We start from the raw sequence: 23,433 nt of genomic DNA on the forward strand, positions 1-23,433 counted from the left end.
GTTATCAACCCCCCGCTCGAAGTGCAACTCCGAGGCCCATCTCGGGAGGCTCGACACCCCTGTCGAGCCTCCAGAAATGAGCATCGGCGTTGCAGTGACGGGGGAGCAAGATGGCGACAAGTCTCCTACCTTCAGAAACTAGTTCTCCTAGGTTGTGATGCCAAGATCAGACCGATGCCTCCGACCCCCGAAGGTGGTCGGAGCGACGACGGCTTTATTTGCGTAGGAAATGGAGGCGCCTTATTGGCGGTGCCCCATCTATGGGTGCTGCCTTGTCTGGGTGTAACTATCTTGTGTTGGGGAGTTCGCAGGGGAGTGGGCAGGTCGCGCGTTGTGCTGTTTTCTGGGTGTAACTATCTTGTGTTGGGGAGTTCAGGCCGGTCGCGCGTCGTGCTGTTTTCTGGGTGTAACCACACTCCCCCGGACGCGCGTGCTGGCTGTTCGGTTTGTTGGTGGGGGGGCGCTTGGTGGTGCTTGGATCGGTATGCTGGTTTTGTGTTTGGCGTACAGTATGTTCTTGAGCGGTTTCGTAAAGATGTCGGCTTTCTGTTCTGCCGTTGGTATGCGTAGTACCTTGATTTTGCCCGTCTTTCGCATTTCATTAACTTGTCAAGGAACTCTCTTTTCGCCGAAGTGGGTTCTGTTTTCACATGTGCTTGCCATTCTCGAGGATCGCTCGGGAGCAAAACACACACCCTGTTAGCCACGCTTGTTGCAGTTCGGGGTATGCTGTGTCTGAAAACTCGCAAGGTGCGTGTGCTGTGTTGCACAGCGTTGCGACCTGATAACAATTTCAGTACACGTATCTTGTACGAGAAAAACAAAGCAACCCTGAGATGAGAGGAGAGCGATGGATACGACTTTCATCTATAACACTAGACTTCTAACATCATCAGACAGCATAGTGTTCGCTCTGAAAGGGCTGCAATGGCGAGAATGACTGAACACTGGCGAGAGCCATCGACTTTTATGTCATCTTAGCAAGCAGGAGTTGAGGATTATAGAAGACCGGAGGGGAACAAGTGAATGACTCTCGCTGCAGCGAGTTACAGCATGTCATATGGAATGCTCTATGACGCATGATATGACTTTTATCCTGCATCCCGGAAAAGTCGTCATGAACGAGGAAAAAATCGAAGAATGAGTAGCAATCGTGGGCAATAGCTCATTGAAGAGATAATCACGTCAAAGGCAACGTTTGGATGAACCCGTCTTGCTTATCAAATGACTGCTACTCTGGGCAAGTTTTCATGCAACTCCTGTGCCGCTAGATTTGCTTGCTCGCGATGGGCGAAGAGCGATGGAGTACGTGAAATGGGTTATTCGCACTTGCACATATGTCGTCTTCCAAATCTACAAGTTATAGAACGAGAAAAAATGAATCTTTGTCATGGGAACTTCAGAGATACAGCTTGCGCCACGCTGACGCCGCTATCTTTGCCGCGCAAAAATTTGTAATCTGCATGGCGTTTGCGACACTTGCTGGGAGACTGGTGACGAGCAAAGTATGACGACCAAAGAAAGGAGTGATCAGACTTCGTTTTTTCTGTGTTCCACTCGAAATAGTCCACTCGTACTGGGAGAGAAGGCAATGGACCTATGGTAGGCACGCGGCATGATTGACAAAAGTCGACATGGGCGATGGCAACGGCCGCAACTTTGTGATCTCCGGATGATCTCGCGGTGAACGCAAAGGGTTGGGATGCAAGTCGGTCAAGCGACATTTGGGCGAGTCATGATTTCTTCACAGCAACCATCCGCGATATATATATTTTTTCGTGTTGCTAGAACGAATTATGACAGTGAACAGGCATCACGCACCTAAACATGTAAATGTAAAGAGCACAAGACTCTCGGTCGACTGGAACGAGCACGGCTTGTGCGTCGAGTAAAGCCTGGAAAAGTGATTGAGAGCAACGAGTGAGTTTTCGAAGTGGACCGGACAAGCCAAGGTCGTGTTCCAGCAGCAAGTACTGTATGATTAGAGGTAAATTACCTAGGCAGCCGGATAGGTGTGACATCGTAAAGGTTAGTAACAGTTTTTGGGCGGATGTAGTTGTAAAGATGGTTTAAATGCGATATATAAATGAATTCTATGACTTGTCGGGGTGCGAATTTAGAGCGAAGGGAGTGAAGTTGGATGGGAGAACGGTACGTATATAACCCGACATGACCGCGAATGTGATTGTACATGTGGTTCTGATCGAGCCCAAAAAAAGGCTAACCAGCATCCCTCGCCGCTCTATCGTTTTCTTGAGGTCACGCCGACTTTAGCTACTTGGACAGCCGAGTCCACCTCTTCCGGCGAGACGATAAGTCTTGTGGGCTCCCGACTTGCATCGCCGATTATCGCCGCCTTATTATCTGCTTCTGAAAACCAGGGGTGTCTTTGAAGCTCGGACAAGGCGATCCGTGTCTTGGGATCCTTCTCGCCGAGGACGCCTTTCAGCAGGCTCCGTACTTTTCTTGACGTCTCCGGGTGTCTCGGGAAGCGCAGCTTTCCCTTGCAGATGCTCTCCTGAATGGCGTGGTTGTCGCGACCACCGAACGGGACGCGGCCGTACAGCATGAAATACAAAACGACGCCCACGGCCCAGACGTCCATGGCGTAGCTCTTCGAATGCGCGGAGGGTGCGTCGCTAAGCCAGCAAAGCTCTGGCGCCAAAAAGGCCGGCGAGGCTTCGCCAAGCCGGGCGCGGACAAGCGCGGGGCCGTTTTGGATTTCGGTAAAATCGTGGGTGATACAGCCGAGCGGGTTGATCTTGATGGCGCCGTTTACGGAGCGGAGAAGATTATCTGGGCGTACGTCCCCGTGGGCAATGCGAAGCGAGTGTAGATATTCGAGGCCGTTGACGACGTCGCGAATGTACTCGCGCGCTGTCGCCTCGCGGATGGGAGCGACGCCCTCCAGCTTGGTTGAGTCCATGATCGAGCCCTTTGCGAGATATTCGAAGATGACGTAATTCCCGCCGTGCTCCTGGTCTTGCAAGCACTCGTGGTACTTAACGACATTGGGATGGTCGAGGCGCTTGAGAACGGCAATCTCCTCCTGTGACCGCAGCAGCAACGGGACAAGCTTGTACGGAATGTACCGCAGGCCGCAAAACGACGCCTCAGACCTCGAAAACGCAAGCTTGTTCCCCATCTGCGGAGGCTGCTTGTTCGCTGAGCACAGGACGATGTAAGAATTGACGGCAATGCGATCGCGCAGCGGTCGATTGTCAAACACATCGTCAATAAGCGTGTAATCCTCGCGGTCCTTGTCCGGCGGCACGACTCCTTTCGGGGCCCTGACGCGGGCCTGCAACGGAATAAGACATGACAGGGCTCTCACCCACATTCCGGCCTCTTCGGGGTTACCAAACAGGAGCGAGATGCGATATCCCTCAGTGACATCTACGCTCACCTCTCGATCAGCGCACTTCATCTTGGCGACTTTTTGCAACTTGATATGGTCGGCCGTGACGCCGTCCTTCTTACTCGTCCATAGCAAGCGGTCGCACTCGGGTGACAACCACACACGGCGGGCGCCAAAGCGGCGAAAGCTTTTCTTCTTGTACGCCGGGACGCCTGCTTGAAGCACGGCGCAGCACTCGAAGACAGACATTTCGGCGAGGGGCTTCGATTGGACAGTTTGCAGCAGCTCTGCCTCGATATCAACATCGAACAAGGTAGAGGGATCCCTATCCCTATCGGCGCCCGGAAACTTGCGGTCTGGAATAATGGGGGCGTCACGCGGCGCGGTGGCAGAGGCGGCGGGGTCGAACGGGGTTGCGGCGGCGGGTTGCGGGACTGCGGGGTCGCGCGGATGAAGCAGATGGGGCTCATCGACGTCCTGGGCGGAGTCGACTGTGAGCCAGGACTGGGCGGAGAGGCGCGAGAAGTTGGAGTCCTGGCGCACGACGTTGGAGGAGTGGTCGGATTCTTCGGAGGAGGGGTACGGCGGCGGGGCCGGGTGTGAAGCTGCGGAGAAGGCGAGCGGCGTAGAGCCGGAGGAGGAGGGGTCGTTGACGCCCGGGACGTAGAAGTCCTCGTCTGCTGAGTAGTCTCCGACGTCTGAGTAGTCGGAGGCATCGGAGGGGGGCGCGGGATCTGCGGATGGCATCGGGGTTTGCAGTGGAGAGGCGGTCTCGACTGCGTCCACGCGCGGGGCGGGGTCGGCGGAAGGGGAGGGGGAAGGGGAGGGAGAAGGAGAGGGATCAGGAGAATGAGATGGAGGCGAAGGGGGAGAGGGAGAGGGAGAGGGAGAGGGAGAGGGAGAGGGAGGTGCAGGGTCGCGAGACGAAATAGCGTTGTGCGAGGAAGCGGCTTCCCACTTAAGGATGGTGTTGTGGAAGTTGATAGTGGGGTCCTCGTTGATAGTGGGGTCCATAGTGGGGAGGGGGGGGGGGGGGGGGGGGGAGGTCTGCGGGGGTCGGCAGGGTCGTGGGGGGTGTGCGATGAGGTAAGGGATGAGAGGCGGAGGGGGACGAGGAGGGCAAGGTACCCCCGTGCAGGAGCGCCGCGAGTAGGACCTTATATCGCCCAATGGCAGCGCCGTAACAGGGCCGATAGGATACACGTGTATTTACAGATGGCACACGTGGCGGCGTGTGCACGTGGCACTACCAAATCACTCTCAACGCCGTATCCGGTTTTGTGGCGCTTCTGCGGCATCTACAACGCGAGTTACCTCTATAAGGTACTCTTGTCTCCAAGTATAGTACATCGACTCCACCTCCACCAACGCCATCTATTCTTTAAAGCCCCCCTCCAAACGGCCTGCCCCCTCCCCCTAAAGGCCCTCCTCCGAAAGGAGGCCCTCCCATCCCTCCTCCTCCCGTACCCCCTCCCAGCCCATGTTCATCCTCCCACCCGGGCGGCCTCTCAATGTCATTATCCGGCCCGAACGGCAAGTACGGATCATACCTAGCGCCCGGCGGCACCCCCTGCGGCCTAATCCCCCTCCCCACGCCCAGCCTCCCCGGAAAGTTGCCGGGTCCCATCAAGTTGCCTCCCATCCCGCCACCAATCCCCAGTCCCCTCCCGCGGCCAACCTGCGGCAGCCCGGGCGCGAGCAAATCATCCCTCCCATACTCGCCGCCCCCCACCGCGGGCGGAACCCACGCCCCCGGAAGTCGCGGCCCTCCGACCCTGAGCGGGTCCTCCAGCCGCGGCGCATACGGAGCCGGCCTCGCGCTCGCGCTGCCCGCGCCCGCCGTCTGCGCGCTGCCCCCGCCCGCGCCCTGCGCGGCCTGCTCGTAGCCCTCCTTTGCGGCGTCGGGCACGAGGCGGTGCGCGATCTGCACCTGGACGACCGTGGCCACGTCGTCCCTGCGCAGCAAGCGGTCCTCCCACGGCCCGTCCTCGGCGACAAAGTCGTCGACGACCAGCGGCAGCGTGTGCATCTCGCCGTCGTCCTCCAGCGCGACCGCGTTGACCACCAGCCGCCGCCCGACGCGCGTCGCCCGGATGTCGAACGTCAGGCTGGACCGCGAGTGCGCGTACCGCCCGCCGTACCCCGCCGTGCCCCACTCGCGCGGCAGCACGTCCGCGCTCGCGTCCGCCGCCGTGCCGCTCGGACGGAAGCCGTGCGCGAGAAGGAGCGCGTGCACGAACAGCGCGAGCGCTTCCTCGCGCGTCGACGCCGCGCCGCGCGACTGCAGCCAGGCGAGCGCGCGCGCCACAGACGAGGGCGGCGACGCGTCGGTTGGTGGCGTGGATGACATTTCGCGGGGAGCGCTCTTGCAGAAGAGCGGGGGCTGTGGGGGAGGGGAGCGGGAAGCGTAGGCGGGCGCGTGACGGGTGGAAGGCGGTTTTATTCTGCGGCGAGATAGGTGGAGATTTTCGGCTGCGTTTTGCCAGCGGGCAACAGGTGGCCACGTGGCTGCAGGGCCCGCTCTCCGAGACCCTATAGCCTCCCACGCATCTTTGCATCTTCGGTACCGTTCTCCTTTAAACATTGGCCTTCCCGCTGGTGGCCACCCCCCCCCCACCTCCACCCGCGTCGACCTTTTTGCACCCGTTGTCGCCCTGCCGTCACCCCCACAGTCGCCTTGGACTCCATTTCCACAAGCGCAGACGCAATCGCACCCTCTCCGTGATGTCGAACGATCATATCTCGCACACGACCCTCCCGCGACCGTCAACCACCCCCGTAGCTCCTTGTCCGTCCCTCTCCTGTACCTATTCGCCCTCCAGCGGCCCGCCCCCACGACCCGCCATGTCCTTCTTTCCCCTTTCACGGTCACAACCGTGTTTCTACTCTCGACGCCGGCCGCCAACGCGACACGCACGCCCACTCGTCACGCCAACTGCGTCGCAGCGCTATTCTATAAAACCCGTCCTCCCCGCCTCCCTGTTTTCCCATCTCTCATATCACTCCCACCGCTTCACCACTTTCCTCCACCTCACCATTTTCCTCCACCTCACTACTTTCCTCCACTTCACTATTACCCACCGCCTCATCACTTCCTCACCACTTCACCACTTCCCACCATGCCGCGCAGGAGAATTCACTTCCGCAATTCCGCCGACAACTCCCTCGTCCCGCACCACACCGTCGCGCTCCGCCGGCCTGCCGAGTGGCGCGATGCGCCCAACCGCCGTTCGGCCAACCGCCGTGCGCCCGTTCCGATACTAAACCCGCATCCGGGCCGCTCTCGCTCCGGCATGCGACGCCCGGACCGCTCCGACCCGGATCCCCGTCACGAACCGGCGCGCGGCCGCTCTCGCTCCCGCGCGCGACGCCCGGACCGCCCCAACCCGGAGCCCCGCCACGAACCGGCGCGCGGCCGCTCTCGCTCCCGCACGCGACGCCCGGACCGCCCCAACCCGGAGCCCCGCCACGAACCGGCGCGCGGCCGCTCTCGCTCCCGCACGCGACGCCCGGACCGCCCCAGCCCCAACCCGGATCCCCGTCACGACCCGGCCCGCGGCCGCAGCCGCTCCCGCTCCCGCATGCGCGTCCCGGACCGCGCAAACAGCTCGGAAAGCCCCGACCGCCGCTCCCCGCGCGGTCGCTCGCGCCCACACGCGCGCCACCACGAGTACAACCTGTCCGTCAACATCCGCTACAGGGGCACCGACAACGCCGACCTCTTGTTGAGGCACGACGTGCCGGTGCGCATTTCGGGATACGCGCATACGGAGGACGTGTGGAGCAAGGCTAGGAAGAAGAGTTCCACGCTTCAGAAGCTCCACCCGAGCCGCAAAGTCCTCGCCACTGACGCAACGTTGAAGGCGTTTTATCAAATCGTACATAAGGCCAGGGTTAAGGATGTACTCAGTGAACGAACGGACAGGTGGGTTTTCGTCGTGGAGAGGTCCGCCAAGGACTGTTCCGATTGCGAGAGAAAGGAGAGGAGGGGCCGTTAGCGCGCCGAGTATGTCCAGCTCTGAGAGATGCCGGCAGCAGCTGCATGTTTTTCGGCAGAGTTCTACCCACCCCGTTCTACCCGCCCCGTAGCTCTGAGGAGTCTGATTATTCAAGTTTTAATAAAATAGCTGCTTGTTCTTAGTTTACTGCGACGGCGAGGCTGTGCACCATACTTGGTCGTTTTTATAGAGTCTTTAGCGCAATGCAAATGTCAATTCCTGTGTTTTTGTTTTCGTGCGATATAGAAGACTGCCATGGGTCTGCGGCAGGATCTTGAACTGCCCCTGCTCACCTAACTGAAAACCTATTGCTTCGAGAAAGTATGTGATGCTGCCAACCGCTATACGTTCGTGCCCAAAGCGAATGTCTGAAATTATCCATCAATGTTACTTGTGCAGGGCTGGAAGGTGCGGCACCAGAAGAAGTTAACATTCACTACTTTCGTGTCGCGCCCTACATTTCGTGTTCAGGTGTGTGCCACACAAAAGGTAGAAAATGGTGGGGGGGTAAAGGCGGGGCGCATCCTGAAGAGATGGCTTTATTTTTGGGGCAATGCCGCCCACTTGGACGATGACGTCACATATCTACACGTGTATTGGACAACACATTACACGTGGACGTCATCGTTGGCGCCCTCCCTTACAACAGCCCATGCGCTTCCACCAGACGAAGATAAAGTTTTGAGACGTTTTTGCAACTGGTGACAACTTGGAAGGACTCGGGCTTTCCGTAACTGGTGCTTCAACCGGTTGCCCAGCTCCAGAACGCATAGCGTGTCGCATTGGCATTCTGCAGCCGAAAAAAGTTTAAACCATGAAATTTAAATACTTCAAGGGCGTTCCTGGTTTCTTTCATGCAGACCAAGCTGTCAGGGCCTGAGCAAAAGAAGACAAAAAACGCGGTGCTCTTTCACAATTCTTGCTTGCCATTTTTGACCATGATTCTGTGCGCTGGCGGGTTTGAAACGAGAGCGGCCGATTTTATGTGTCCTCGCCACATATTCGATCCTCCAGGGACAGGCGTGTAAGCAAGTGGTGGGCATGCGTTGGTTTCTTTCTTTTTTCCCCGATGCTGGTAATACTGCTTCTACGTTAAAAAAAGCTGTCGTCGGCAAATATCATTGCTTGCCAACTGAACACAGAAGTGCCGTGTCGGAAAATGTCGGAAAATCGTGCAGCAAATCGCTGCAGAGAAACAGATTCCATTTATGGCGTCTGCGTGTCTACAATGAATCTGGTTTCTAAATTCCGTGCGGGATATTCGTAAACTGTAGAGTGGTCCTCGTTGCCCGCGACGTAAAAAGATGTGCTTTTGCCAACAATCATGGTAGAATGTGCTCTGGACGCAGATGTTCACCCTGTCACCCTAGACGGTTAAATTCTTTGCTTTCCAACAATGCTTACATCCCAAAGCACATCGTACTGTTGGGCACACCCACACGTGGCAAAAGGTGTGCTGCGGCACTGGGCGGCGGTCGCGGGCAATGGCAATGGCGTACAGTAAAGTTTATTGCAGTCTTCAGTGACCCAGTGCTGTCATTCCGCAATTTTCGGAGTATGATAAACTATTTGGTTATATCAACGGCACAACTTGCTTTCGAAAACGACCTCTTGACCTTGTCAGAGCATCCCCACCGGTAGAATCAAATACCAAAACAACCACAATTTGATGATTTGATGTCTATTGACATCCCCACCGGTGCAATCAAATCATTGAATTTTTGGTGTCGATCAAAAAATCGGAATTAAATATCAAGAATTTGGATCACGTAGTCTCTGTTTGATTACCCTTGACAATCCAGTTGTGCACGATGTATTGGTCGACCGAAACGGCTTCCCAGCAAACAGTGCACCGATGCGGTACTTGCCTCTAAATTACAACAGTCTCCCGCCATCTCTCCCGCCTATATCGCGAAAGCAATCACTGCCAATTTGGGAGACGCCATTCCGACGCCAGGGATAGAGCACCCCGGAGAACGTCCCTCCGAGAACATGATCAAATCGTTGCACTGTGCAGAAATGAGTTCCATTTTATCAGGCTCAATTTCTTCCTCCTCAGACCAGCGGCTCCCTTCATGCGCAATACCACCTCCAAGCTCAGTCCCATTGATTTTGCAGTCCTCAACGATACTTCCAGACGCGAGGATCCAACTTCACATCAGAAGAAGACATTTGCGTTGGCCGGGCATGGATAAGGGTTTCAGAAGACCCAGTCACAGGGTCAGAACAAAAGATAGCTCGCTTTTATGACCTAACGTGTGACCTTTATCACACCTTTCACTCCTCGGGCTTGAAAAAAGAACAATGGAAATCATTTGGACCCGTTCAAAATTAATAAACAAGGAATTTGTGAAGTTTGGTTCATGTTTCGCTGCGGTTCGGAGATCAAAACCGACGGGGGTCTCAGAAGAACACATGATTCGGATGGCTACAGCTCTTTTCAATGACGTACGGATACAGCACCCGGACGACCACGTAGGTAGAAAGTTCAAGTTTTTGCCAGTTTCGAAACTGCTTTGTTCACACGAGAATTTTAGTGGAGGAGGCCCCTCCATGGATCCATGGCCGGCCATGGATCCGTGCCAGGCGGAACGCACACAGCAAGTGATGGCTCAGTAGCTGGAGGAAAAGGACCCATTTATTTGTGCAGAAAGGTCGCGGGATGGTGATGAAGTGACTAGTACTAGAAAGCGTTCGGTCGGGAGGAAAAGTCGAAAGAAGTGGAACTCATGCGGGTAAGCAGATCTAAGAAACTACGCTTGGCATCGGAATCCGTTCAAATTCAAAGGGAACTTAATGCTGCTTTGCAGCAGTATAATGAGATTCTGCTATTTAGTTCAGCCCCTGATGGCTACGATGAAGGAGATGCGGTAGCGTATTTCAACTTTCTGCGTAGTGAAGTACTGCAAAAAGCGCGCGCACGACTCAGAGATAACGATACTGCACAGAATGCCACTGATGATCAAACTTTCACTAATGAGCGATACAACACGCTCCGCAGCGGTCTTTTGCAATTATCTTGCCGGAAGCGGACGCAGAGAAGGAGATATCTTTATCTGATACGTAGAACCTTTATAAACCTCCGTTGGGATGCGAAATTAGCATCCCACACTTTTTGAGGTCCAGTATGATTCCCAGGTGAAGCTGCAGTAAACATCGTCTTGTATTGGAAGACAGGGCGTCACCGCCTCACGGCTTTCGCTGACCTCGATTTTGACTGAGGTCAGGTCCTCCCGTGGAACCATTGCACCCATTCAATCTGTCACTTATATGTGCTGCTTGCGTTGCCGGATATGCGCGATGCGCCTCCAAGCTTTTTCAAGCAGATCCACATCCTGCTGCGAGATGAGCGGTCGAATTGGTAAATTCTGCTCATTGCGCTCCGGATACCTATGCTCAAACTTAGGCGGGGGCCTCGCCCGTCGTGGCAGTGGCAAGCCCGTCTGGGCCCACTTCTCCGGCTTGAGCAGCGCCCTCAACCCGAGTTCGTTATATGAAGCCGGCGTGATCCTCCCCCCGCGGCGAGCATCTGCGACGAGGCCCTCGGTTCACATTCCGTTACCTTTACATCGATCTTCTCCTGAAAGTTCCCCCACTCACCAGCACCATGCCGTCCTTAATCCTACCCACGCACCCCGATTTCCACGGGTCGCAGATCGTGATCGTCTTCCCCGTCTCGATGCATCCGATGTCCATGTAGTGCAGAATTCGCCCAGCGTCACCAGCGCCAGCTTCCTCTCGAACTGGGGGAAGTATCGCCTCTTCGGCAGCCGCTTCTGCAGTGGCTTCTGCCCGCCCTCAAACCCTAGCCGCACCGCGTTTCTCGCGCACTGTCCATTCTGCCCGCGCCCGGAAGTCTTCCCGCACCCCCAGCCGCGCCCGCGGCCCACCCGCACCTCCTTCTTCTTCGCACCGTCGTTGTCCCGGATGTTGTCCAGCCGAAGCTTGTCCTTGAAGTCTATTTGCGCGGCGTTTAGGTACGCGATCCGCGGCGCGCGCACTGAAGGCGGAGCCGCCGGCGTCTCGGTCGTCGCCGTCGAGAGCTGGCGCAGACCCAGCCGGGATGCCGCGCCGTAACTCCGCCAGCCCCGAGCAAAGATGGATATCATGCCGGTGAGGCGCAGGGAGGAGACTTGTCCCGGCCTCGTGTGATGCCCCGCTTACGGTTTCGCGCCTACCGTAGAAGGTGACGACGAACAGATCGATGCCTGGTGCAGAAACTGCAGCGCATGTCGCAGTGCTTTATGAACAAATATTGTGTACACGGATTCAATAAAAATGGATGTTTTGGAAAAATTGCCTCTCGCCATCTCTTTTTGCAGTCTGCCTGTCCGATCAAACAGAATTCGTTTGTTGTAGTGCAATACGCACCTGGAAAGGGGGGTGAAAAGAAAGGAAAATATTTGAATATGAAAAGTAGTCCGGGTTGGGGGACACACGTGTGAATAATTGCACAGTTTTAATTTTTTATTATTTTATTTTATTTAGTTAATTAGTTGGCATTAATTTTGCTGACACTAGATTAGATCTAGGATTTAGCGCTGCGAGCTACTGTACTGGCTCCGGCGGGGCGATGTATACCTTAGCCCTCTGACCACCAAGTCAGTAAAGGTAACCCGAGTTGCCAGAGTTGAATATCGCCTTGGTCGAAGTCCGTCTTTCCCAAGACGCTCCCTTTTACCACAGATTACGTTATCCTTTGCGCTCGGGGGTTCCCTTTTCTTTTTCCTTTATTTCCCTATTCTTTTCTACCTCTATCTCTATTTTTCCTTTAATTGTGTGGGTTCCACTGGAGTTGGTTGCGACCGATCCGGTGTAGGTGTTTTAGCCATCGGGCAACACGTTGTGTAGCGCTGCTACTGTTTCAAGTTCCGTCGGAAGGCTGTTGCACCGACGCCTCCGTCGAAGGTCTTGCTGTACAAGACAGAGTTGGTACCACCTACCGCGATTGCGATCGCGGTGGTGAGGGTGTTTTTAGCCATCGGGCAACAGGTCGGTAGTAGCGTTGCTACACGGTTACGATCCCGTCGGGTAGTGCTGAACAAGCCCCCGTCGAAGACCTTGAATTATACGCAAGGTGCTGAAGACGCTCGTCGAGCATTGGCCTTACAACCCAGCAAACCGCGGTTACATCGTCGTAGACAAGCCCAACCCGCACTCGTCGAACGCTCAAGTCTTCACAAGTCTCTACCGCCATTATCCTCGCAGGCCGGGCATCTTTCCTTACCCCCCCGTCGGAGTTGAGCTACCGTGGGCCGCAAGCCCACACAAGTGGAAAGGGAGTCTCGAACGCTCCGTAGCGCGTGCCATCGGCAGTTGTTGTTGTTGCTGTTGTTTTTCGTCTTTTTGTTTGACCGTCGGACTGTGTTCGCGGCCTGCCAGGCACATTGCACTACAAAAGTGGTCTCCCGACCTAGAATTCGTCTACTGTGCAGGAGACCCGATCAAGAATTTTGCCTACGAAAGTCCTGATCTGGAGTTGTACTACGAAGGTGGTCTGGGTAACGGAGTCTCTTTTTTATTTTTGTTTGTAACCTTTTTTGTGTAGGTTCGCTCGTACGAGCGATGTCGACAAGCGCACCCGGGGACGTCGGTCCCGGGGCGAGTAGGAGCGGATCGGCAAGGGCGTCGAGGATCCCGAGAGGTCCTCGCACCCGAAGCCAGGCCAATACGGCCACGGATCCGGAAGGTCAAGAAATCCCGACGGGGATTGAAGCCGGCAAGGACAACCTATCCTACAGGTTCGAGAAAATGGGCGAGGAAATTCGCCAAGAGATGACGAAAAATCTCGAGGCTGAATTAGCCCTCGTCCGGAAGCAACTGGAGTTGCAGGCATCCGAGTTCCACACCGTTTTAGGAGAGCTGTCGGCTCAAGTGGATCTCGTCGAGGAGGAGCGAGGTGAGGCGACCGACGGTCTGGAGCCGGAGGTCCTAGCTTCGTTGAAAATTTCAGTCAAGGACGCAAGGCGCGACGCGAATCAGGCTTTGGAGTCTTTAGGTAAATTTAGAAGCAGTATCGACGACAGGTTCGACCGCGCCGGTCATCGTCTCAAGGACCTTGAACAGGTCGCCGGGCAAGAGCCGCTCCCAACGGGTCGAGAAGGCGATCGTCGATCGAAGAAGGACAAGGCCGCGGTACAGCGGAGTTCCAAGTCGAAGACTTCGAAGAAGAATCTGCGACGCCGGAGCAAGAGTCACTGTAGTGACGAGCCGGAGGGCCAAGACTCAACGGTCGAGTCGAATGGCCTTTCCGAAGATGGTGAAGACGGTTCGTCGAACCATGCCAGCGATTCCGACTATCATTCAGAGGAAGGAAAAGGAATTTGGCAGGGCAAGAAAATTACCTCCAGACGGGGCGGAATCACTTCGTCCGCCTCGCGGAGAGACAAGGACGTTGAGCCAGAGGACGCCGCAACGCGACGCGGGCCTCGATGGGAGGAGTTGGAGGAGCTGAATCCGACCAACTACCTCCTCAAGAAATTACTTTCGTACCGAACGTACCGCTTGCGGAACCCGCAGACATATTTGTCAAGTTCCCGGCGGACCGCCGTGCGAAAAATCAGGAGAGATATTCCGCTAAAGGTGAAGAAGAACAACACGTTCACAGGTGAGGACGGGGTCCTTGTGTTGGATTTTTTGGCAAAATTAGTTCAAGAGTTTGATACTCAAGAAATGAACGAGGGGCAAGCGATCCGCTTGTTGCCCGAATTTCTAAGCGGCATCGCCCTGAGACAGTACACTTCGGTGTCTCAGACGGCCGGGTCCCACCACGGAAAGGTATCCGTTTGGCCCGAGGCCGTACAGTGGTTGTTGAGGAGTTTCGCAACCGACGAGGCGATCCGTCAAGCCGTGCTCGCATTGCGAGAGGTTCAGCAAAGACCGTCTGAAGACGAGATGGAATTTTATGTCCGTCTGACGGACACGAGCAATCGATGTGGAAACGTATATTCGATGGAAGAACAAATGACGATGTTTATTGAAGGACTCGATTCGAGTATCAAGCCGATGGTATCTCAATACCGACAAGACAATCGGGACGTTTCGTTTTTGAGACTAGTTAATTACGCGAAGGCGCATGGCTCGGCGAGCCGCGCTAAGGACAAGAAGACCAAGAAGGTCACGATCCAGACGCCGTCGACGATCAGGGCGGGTAAGAAGCCGAGGGCTTCTTATCCCGGTCGCAAAAGTCATGCCGCCGTCCATTTAGCCGAGTCAATTTCCGCGTCAGATGAACGCGGTGCGCACGGAAGCAGCGAAAATCACTACGAAGGAGCGTTGATAGCCGAAGGCCAGTTCATTGAACCATCGGAGGGCTACGGGCACGAGGACTACGGGGCAAGCGGGTCGTCAACTTTACCGATGCCCACATACACGACGGAGTCGTTTTCAGACCCCACGGATCCCGTGATGATGTTTCGGGGGCGCGGCCACACGCCGGCGCCACGCATTCCGATGGAAGACAAGGGTACGACGTTTCGAAGGCCAGGCTGGATGGGAAGGCCGCAACGTCAAGGAAGGCTGCCGGCCCGTGGAGGACCTAGGCTGCAATATCCCGTCAAGACGCACGGACTGGTGTGCTATCATTGCTATGAAAAGGGGCACGCCGCGCCAACGTGCATTCGTTCCCTCCGAGAAATGCACCGAGTTTTGGAAAATTATGAGGCGTTGTCTCCGATGGAGAGGTTAGGGATACCATCGACGAGTTACCTGAAGGTCAAGAATTGGTTCGATTCGCAGACGGCGAGCACGCCGAGTGCTTCAACGCCGAGGTCGAACCAAACCTTCAGAGGGCCCGCCGCGGGGCCCGCGCCGTCGGATGTGAGAAGAATCCCGCAGCGGCAGGAAAACTAGAGAGGGGAATCTCGCATGAGTCGCGAGAGGCACAGGGTCGACGTATTGTGCCCGGGGCTCAGCCCCGTTCCCCGTCTCTAAGGGAAAAATCAGGCCCCGATGAGGAGGTTGTTGGATTGGTGGATAAGCCCAAAGGGCCAGCTCAAGTCAAGAGAATTTTGAGCCGAGCCCGAGATCATCCGCTGGAAGAAGTTCGAAGACCCTGGTACAGGGTTAAGCGAAGGGAGTGTCCCGAGAAGATTTTGGTTCTTGCGCGAAAAAACTACAAAGTTTACGCGGACATCGGACCCACAATTGGATTGATGAGCCGGGTGTTGTCTGTTTTAGACACCGGCGCGGGACCAAACCTTGTGCGAAAATCGGAACTCCCGGCTGGAATGGAATCTCTAGTGTCCTACGGACCGACCCAAGGCATTGGCGACGCGAACAATAGGCCACTCCGGACTCTCGGCACAATTAGAATGCCTGTGAGGCTTGGAAAATTTGTGGCCGCAGCCAAGTTTATTGTATGCGAAAAACTAGCCGTCCTGCTAATTCTAGGCGCGAACTACTGTGACCGGTTTGTGGAAGCAATTTATCCAAGGAAGAAAATGGTTGAGTTGGCGGATTTCTCGGAGGTTCCGATAGTTAAAAGGTTCTCGACGAGAAAAGGGAAGAAGAATCTCGTCCCGGGAGAGGACGAGAACGATGGAAAGGTGGAGCGAATTTCCCCTAAGGTAAAAGTGGCAAGAGCCACGACTATCGAGCCAGGGACGCAACGCGTCGTGGAATGCACCTCGAAGAGGGCGGGCTTGGTTGTGGTTCAGCCGTACTCGTCGTTGTACGAAAGGCACGGGTTGACGTGCACGAATGGTGTCGTTCAGGTTGAGCCTGACCGGTCATTTCGTTTACTCGTTGCGAATTTTAGGACGTACCCTGTCAGGGTGCAAAAAGGCCAAGTGGTGGCAGAATTATTACCGCACCCGAGAGCCGCGCTCGAGAGCAAAACTACCATTGGTGAAGTTCTCGGAATTCAAGAAAGGAAGAAGGAAAATTTTCCTAATTCCACCAAGACGCCTACGGGCGAGACAAGATGCGAACCGTCGGATCAAGATCGCGAGGACCAGCAAGGAGAACGGGAGTAAAGGCTCTCCGCGACGGCAACTACGAAGCCGGAACGGCGGATTGAACCTCCCCCGCCGGACGTGGAGGAACTCGACCTGAGCCACGTGCCGGACCGGCTGCGCGAAAGATTCCGTCGAATGTTGAAAAAGTATTCCCGCATGTGGGATGGGACCCTCGGTGAGATCAACACCACGGTTCACTGGATTGAATTGACCCCGGATACAAGGCCAATTGCACAAGCTCCCAACCGAGCCGGTCCAAAGGCTCGGGAGGTCGAGGACGCAGAAGTACAGAAGATGTTAGAAGCAGGAGTCATCGAACCGGCGCAGTCAGAATGGGTGTCGCCCGTTTTATTAGCGCCGAAGCCGGACGGATCGATGCGCTTTTGCGTAGACTATCGCCGGTTAAACGCGGTAACGGTAAAGGACACGTACCCTTTACCGCGCATGGATGAGTGCCTGGACTCGCTTGGTGACACCAAGGTTTTCTCCGCGTTGGACGCGATCTCGGGATATTGGCAGATGCCTATTCCTGAGCGCGACCGCGACAAGACCGCATTTTCGTGTCACTCAGGACTGTATCGCTTCTTAAGAATGCCCTTCGGGCTAACTAACGTGCCAGCGACGTTTCAGAGAGCAATGGATATCCTGCTCTCTCCGTTCCGTTGGAAGTGCTGTTTGGTGTATCTGGATGACATAATAATTTTTAGCAAGTCGTGGGAGGAGCACATCGTGCACGTGGATGAAATACTTTCTGTATTGGAGAAGGCAGGTGTGAAGCTCAAGATTCGCAAGTGCGAATTTTTCGTCGAAAAGATCAAGTACCTGGGCCATGTCGTTCGGCCAGGTACATTGGAAGTGGACGCTGCGCGAACCGTCGCATTGGAACAAGCGAGGTACCCTCAAACGCAGACCCAGCTCAGGAGCTTCTTGGGACTTTGTAATGTCTACCGCAGATTCGTTCCGCATTATGCCAAAATCGCGCATCCGCTCAATCAACTGTTGAAGAAGGGACAACCGGTCCAGTTGGAAGGATTCGACGAATCGTGCGAAAAAGCTTTTCATAAGCTCAAAGACGCTATCTTGGCGCCACCGGTGTTGGCGCTGCCGAAGAAGGACCTACCATACTCGGTAGACACCGATGCAAGCGACTATCAAATCGGCGCTGCATTATTTCAGACAAATCCGGATGCGCAACGTAAACCCATCGGGTTCTTTTGAAGAACGTTATCTGCAGCCGAGAAAAACTACTCCGTTTCAGAAAAAGAATGTCTAGCGGTAATTTGGGCCGTACAGATTTTAAGACCATATCTATATGGCGAGCACTTCATTGTGCATACCGACCATGCCTCATTGAGGTGGTTGATGAACGTAACCGACCCCAGCCGGAGTTTAATCCGATGGAGGCTCCGCCTCTCGGAATTTGATTTCGAAATCAAGTACAAGAAGGGCAAGGCGAACAGCCAAGCTGACGCCCTGTCAAGATTACGGACCGCAGGAGAAACCATCGACGAAATCGACGACGAAATCCCATGCTTTATGGCCGAACCGGCAGAGGGAACGGTTGAGGACGACGACAGTTTCGACGCGTTAGACGACATCCTCGCTCTTGAGGGGGGGACCGCCCCTGAGCGCCTCGATCAATTCCAAGCTGTCACTCCGGAGGAGCTCATTCGCGAGCAAGCCGTCGACCCCTTCTGCAACCGCATCAAGGAAGAAATGGACGCCGGAAAGGTGAGAACGTTCAGCATAGAGACCGAGGAACTCGAAGAACTCTATGCCGTACCGCGGCGGAGTTTGTACTAGTGGTAATACCACAATCGTTAAGGGACCGCGTCTTAGGGTTGAGCCATTACGCAAAATTGGCAGGCCACCCGGGAGGCAGGAAACTTTACAAGACATTGAGAAGATATTTTTATTGGCCTACGATGGCCCTAGACTGCTATGCAGTCGCGAAGAATTGCGCCGCATGTGCGCGGGAAAGGGTGAAGTTAAGAAGAAACACGAAGGAAATGAAGCTGTTCACGCCCAAAGCTCCGCTGGAGTTTGTCGCCATCCACATCCTCGGCGAGCTAATTACAACTAAACGAGGAAATCGGTACATTCTCTTGATCAGCGATCGATACTCGAAACTGGTACGAACCGTACCGTTGAAGAAGATATCAGCTGCGCACATCGCACAAGCCTTCGTTCATCATTGGGTATTCGTGTACGGACCGCCGGTCAAGCTGCTGTCCGACAATGGAACACAGTTCACGGCCCGGTCCTTTCAGAATGTCTGCTGAATTCTCGGCATACGCAATGTGTTCACGACTACGTTCCACCCGCAAGCCAACGGCCAAGTTGAGAGGTTTGACCGCACGCTGACTTCCGCGTTGCGAAAATATGTTGGAGAGCATCCCAAGGACTGGGACTTATTTAGCGACGCTGTGACGTTCGCATACAACACGCAAGTTCATCGAACTACGAACATCGCGCCCTTCGAGCTGGTGTTAGCTCGGGCGCCGAGAAGCATTGCGTTACAAGCGCAACCAACTTTGGAGAACTTTAGCTCGTCACGAGCATACTACCTGAAGTGGCAGTCGTGGTAGGAAAGCCTAATGCAAGGCGCCGATAGGAGTTTGCGGAAGGAACAAGCCCGGTACAAGCGAAATTTCGACGCACGCCTTCGCAAGCCGCAGTATGAGATCCCGCCGGGGTCCTACGTGTTCCTCCGGAAGGAGCAGGGCACGGCTAGCGAACCAAAACACAAGCTGGCACAAGTCGCCACAGGACCTTATCAGGTTAAAAGATCGGATCAACATACGGTAGTCATTGCCATTGGCGATCAGGAGGAGCGCGTATCGCGAGACGGGGTGGAGTTAGCCCCAAGCCCGATGGACTATGCGCCGATAACTGGTCTACGTCAAGCGCAACAGTTCCTGGGAGAGCCGGAGTTAAACGAAGAAGGAGAGGTAATGGAGGACGAGGAAGGTCCTCACACCCGTGCGCCTACGTCAGGGGACCGGGACAATCTAGTTAGTCAAGCGCCGACAGCGGAGACATCTCCGGACCTACGCGATTTCGGAAAGTCCAGAGAAGAGGACGAGTTGGAAGATCTTCAGGAGGGGGAGGGAAACAGTTCAGAGAAAGGAGAGGAAACGGAAAACACGGAATACGTGATCGACAAGATCGTGGACCACGGCTACGACGAAGAGAAATTAATTCTCAAAGTAACGTGGTACGGTTATACGTCCGAGGACGCGACGTGGGAACCCATCGAGCGGTTACCCCGTGTAGTGCAATAATGGGCTCTACAAGGGGGTGAAAAGGAAGGAAAGTATTTGGATTTGGATATGAAAAGTAGTCCGGGTTGGGGGGGACACACGTGTGAATAATTGCACAGTTTTAATTTTTTATTATTTTATTTTATTTAGTTAATTAGTTGGCATTAATTTTGCTGACATTAGATTAGATCTAGGATCTAGCGCCGCGAGCTACTGTAGAGGCTCCGGCGGGGCGATATATACCTTAGCCCTCTGACCACCAAGTCAGTAAAGGTAACCCGAGTTGCCAGAGTTGAATATCGCCTTGGTCGAAGTCCGTCTTTCCCAAGACGCTCCCTTTTACCACAGATCACGTTATCCTTTGCGCTCGGGCGTTCCCTTTCCTTTTCCTTTATTTCACCTATCCCTTTCTATTTCTATCTCTATTTCTATTCCCCTATCTTGTGTTGGTGCCATCGGCTTTGGTTGCGACCGGACCGGTGTAGGTGTCTTTGCCATCGGGCGACACGTGGGTGTAGCGCCGCTACTTGTTTACGACCACCGACGGAGGCTGTTGCAACGACGTTTCCCTCGAAGGTCCTGTTGTGTATACAGGACAGTGTTGGTTCCATCGGATACAGGTTGCGACCGTTCCGGTGTCGGTACTTTGCCATCGGGCAGTACGGAGGTGTAGCGCTGCTACGTGTTTGCTAATTTCCGACAGGCTGCGTTGCGACGCCCCCGTCGAAGACCTTATCAAGGGTATAAGGTGTAACAGGCGCTTCGCGAGCATTGGATTTACGACCCATCGGGCCCGGCTTCCTAATTACCGCCCCGAACTCGCCGAGCAACTGCCTGTACAAGACTTTACCACCATTCGTCCCGGGGCGGGCCTCTTCCTTTTGCCCCCCCTGTCAGGGACTTGAGCTACTGTGGGCCGCAAACCCACTTAAAGGGAAAGGGAGAATCGGACACTCCGTAGGGCTGTGCCGTCGGCAACTCTTGTTGGTTGTTGTTTGTTGGTTGTGTTGTCGCTGGGGCGTTGGACCCTGGTTCCGGCCTGACAGGCACATTGCACTACACCCCGCAGTGCGGCCGTCCCGTATTTCCGAAGGAAACGGTTGCCCCTGCCAGCGCAAGTCGCGCACGCGGTACCTGGATAGCTGTTGTCAAGAAAGAATGCAGAGGAGAGCCGGCAGAGAAGTCAGAAGTTTGAGGAAGCGATGCATGCCGCGTCGTTGAGGAATGGGGAATGTCACCATACCCCCGGATGAGGTGTTACGCTTGCCTGAATGGCAACGCGTCACCGAAGCCCGGACGTGAACTTAAGATCGAGAGCAGGAGTCCGCACGGAGGAGGAGCGAAAATTTTCCCAGAATTACTAGAGAAATGCCGGGAGGGGATTGTCGAATGAACAGTATGAGAAATGAGCGCCAGTCCTCCCCCGAAGTCCTAATCAAAATTGAGGCTGGCCGCACAAATGTCGAAGTCAGATCGCGACCCGCGACTACAAATTGCGTATGAAGCCGAAAACGTCCGTCGCCGGCGGCCCCGTCCAACTCGCTTCACGGAGAGTTGACAAGGATGAGCGAGGCGCAACGCGCGCTTACCGCGCAGGAGATGCCTTTTTTTAGGGACGAGAGCAGTGTGAATGTAAGACTGATCCCCGATCCCCATGCAGCCCGCGTTTTATGGAGAGCCACCAAGCAGAACAGAGAGGGCAACGAGTAGGGTTGGGAACGGGAGATAGCCGAAAGAGTCGACGTTCCAACGAGACAACACGGTTCACCGACAGTTGCGAACGACAGAACCACGTCGCGTTTACTGACGATCAGCGTACTTACTAGTTTACAACGTCAACCCCCTTCTCTTCTCACCATCTCTCTCTATTGTTTCGGTTTTAGTTGGTTGTTCGTTTTTTTGTGCGCGTTTGTTTTGTTATGTTATGTTTATTTTTTCTGCCGTTGTCTAGGACACGACTTCGCCTGGCGCAAGTCTATCAGTGAGTCTGCACGACTAGACGAAGGCTAGTGCCATGAGAAAGGGAAGAACGAACCGATTCGGGGGCCTTGTCAAGACAAGTAAGCTACGACGAGGGAGGAGATGCGAGGTATCGCGGGTCAATTGGACAGGGAGAAGACTGTATCCGACGGGAAAGGCACAGTGTGCACGAGACGGGAAAACTGAAGGGAGAGTCGGGAGGGGGAGGAGCCACCCCCCTCCGCAACAGGGGATATTGTTAATTGATGGGAAGGGATGATCAAAAGGGGACGCACCAGTCGCCTTGACGGAGCTCCGCAAGCCCCGATACAGAGGCTTGTTGAGCAGAAATAATTACTAACCAAGGCGAACCGCGACAAGGACAATCATAGTCCCACCACGACGTAAGCAACGAAGCATCGATTGCGACTAACTCTGACGTCCCTGTAGTACTTCTGGCATACGCGCGACGCACCCACCGATCCGTATCTATGCCCTACTATGTTTTCTGTTGTATTATTATTACATTTTTGTTTGCGTTCTCTTTTGTTTCGTTCACCTTGGAGGTCTAGAGGTACGACCGCGTCCCGTGAACGTCGATCAGCGGGTATATCGGGCATTACAAGGAGGATACGGCCGCGTTACAAGGAAGAACGTCCTCCACGGTACATGGCAAGCTGGGCTTGTCTGGGGAGCGAGAGACGTCATAGGGAGTCGAGAACAGCCATCACGATGGCCTCGGGAAACGCTGCAGTAGCGTAGAAAGGACAACACGACGCAGACAAAGCGGGAGGAGTGACGGGTCGAGCGCATGAAGCGCTGGGTACGTAGAAAGCGTACAAACGGCACACGCAAGTCTGTACCCGGCGCCACGCGAAGAGGCAAACAAGGAAAAGGGGGACACGATCGTCCCGTACGAAATGTCGAAGAAGGAGAGCGACGTTAACCGTCGACAAAACCCCCAAGCCAGAGCAGGGAAAGAAAGGACTTAGGCGATTTCATCTGAAAACCTCCCTCACCGGAATGCAAGAGCCGCTGCAGTCGTACCACGAAAACGAAAATTTACTGTAGTCTCAGGCTGAGGTCGGATACCTCCTGAGACACGATCACGCGCACGAGACAGGGCGCTTGGATCAGAGATCCGTCCTCGTGATGCGAAAATTAATCAAGAAAATACTTGGAGGTCGTCAGAAAAGCGCTGGACGAGCGGTAACAGCCGAAAATGGACCAAGGGGGTAACCTTCGAAAATTTATTGACAAAGCTAGGGGGAAACCGTACTTGATGGTCGCACGAAAACAGAGGAGCGCTGGCTACAGCCCATGACACAAGTACACCAGGTCACCGGATCACACCGTCGTGAGCCATCGTGCAAGACACAATGCCGCCGTCGGCATGGCCATGTACAATGAGTTCTGTACGTACGCCAAGGACGACCGAACTTCTGCCTAACACCTCAGATTCCTGTTCTCGCGACTCGCCTCATTGTTTGCGGCAGCTGAGAGAAAAAAGAAAAATGGAGAAGAGAGAACAGAGAAATGGTAATCCTCACGTCAATGAGGACCGATTTGCGACGTTTCATTGAGGGGGCAATCGGGAGTCTCGCGTCATCTTCCAACATGAATGATCCGGAGCGCCAAGGAGAGGAGAGCAACTCCGGAGTAGAGAGATCGTCGATCGAGGAGCTCCCTATCAATGACCGAGCCGTGGCTCGACGCGACTGACGACGTCACGCTCACGTTCTCGTTGTTACCCCAAGCGAACTACCGAAATGACATCCTTCCTTTATTCCCTCTACTGTCTCGCACATTGACACTCTTGCCGCTTTGCTATGTTTTTTATTTGCCCTAAGTTCCGGTGCATTTTTATTTTTATCTCACTCCTTGTTGTGAAGGCCTAA

The 23,433-nt window shown here is 54.8% G+C and overlaps 5 protein-coding genes; 3 read left to right on the top strand and 2 right to left on the bottom strand.

Moving 5' to 3' along the window:
- Positions 1-2,093: 2,093 nt before the first annotated feature.
- CHC_T00006773001 (hypothetical protein) lies at positions 2,094-2,231 on the bottom strand. Its single transcript, XM_005709966.1, has one exon. It carries the CDS (start codon positions 2,229-2,231, stop codon positions 2,094-2,096), a length of 138 nt encoding a protein of 45 aa, XP_005710023.1.
- An 11-nt stretch (positions 2,232-2,242) lies between these two features.
- On the bottom strand, positions 2,243-4,105 carry CHC_T00008896001 (Protein kinase). Its single transcript, XM_005709967.1, has one exon. It carries the CDS (start codon positions 4,103-4,105, stop codon positions 2,243-2,245), a length of 1,863 nt encoding a protein of 620 aa, XP_005710024.1.
- A 102-nt stretch (positions 4,106-4,207) lies between these two features.
- On the top strand, positions 4,208-4,912 carry CHC_T00006774001 (hypothetical protein). Its single transcript, XM_005709968.1, has one exon. The coding sequence runs from the start codon at positions 4,208-4,210 to the stop codon at positions 4,910-4,912; it is 705 nt and encodes a 234-aa protein (XP_005710025.1).
- Positions 4,913-9,780: 4,868 nt separating this feature from the next.
- Positions 9,781-10,473, top strand: CHC_T00006775001 (hypothetical protein). XM_005709969.1 is given in 2 exon segments: positions 9,781-9,975; positions 9,976-10,473. 1 exon segment carries the CDS (start codon positions 9,781-9,783, stop codon positions 9,973-9,975), a length of 195 nt encoding a protein of 64 aa, XP_005710026.1. The 3' UTR covers positions 9,976-10,473.
- Positions 10,474-10,626: 153 nt separating this feature from the next.
- On the top strand, positions 10,627-11,433 carry CHC_T00006776001 (hypothetical protein). The gene has a single exon (XM_005709970.1). The coding sequence runs from the start codon at positions 10,627-10,629 to the stop codon at positions 11,431-11,433; it is 807 nt and encodes a 268-aa protein (XP_005710027.1).
- The last annotated feature ends 12,000 nt before the right edge of the window (positions 11,434-23,433 follow it).

The sequence above is a fragment of the Chondrus crispus genome, genomic scaffold (genome assembly GCF_000350225.1).
Source record: "Chondrus crispus Stackhouse genomic scaffold, scaffold_50, whole genome shotgun sequence".
Taxonomy (NCBI): domain Eukaryota; phylum Rhodophyta; class Florideophyceae; order Gigartinales; family Gigartinaceae; genus Chondrus; species Chondrus crispus.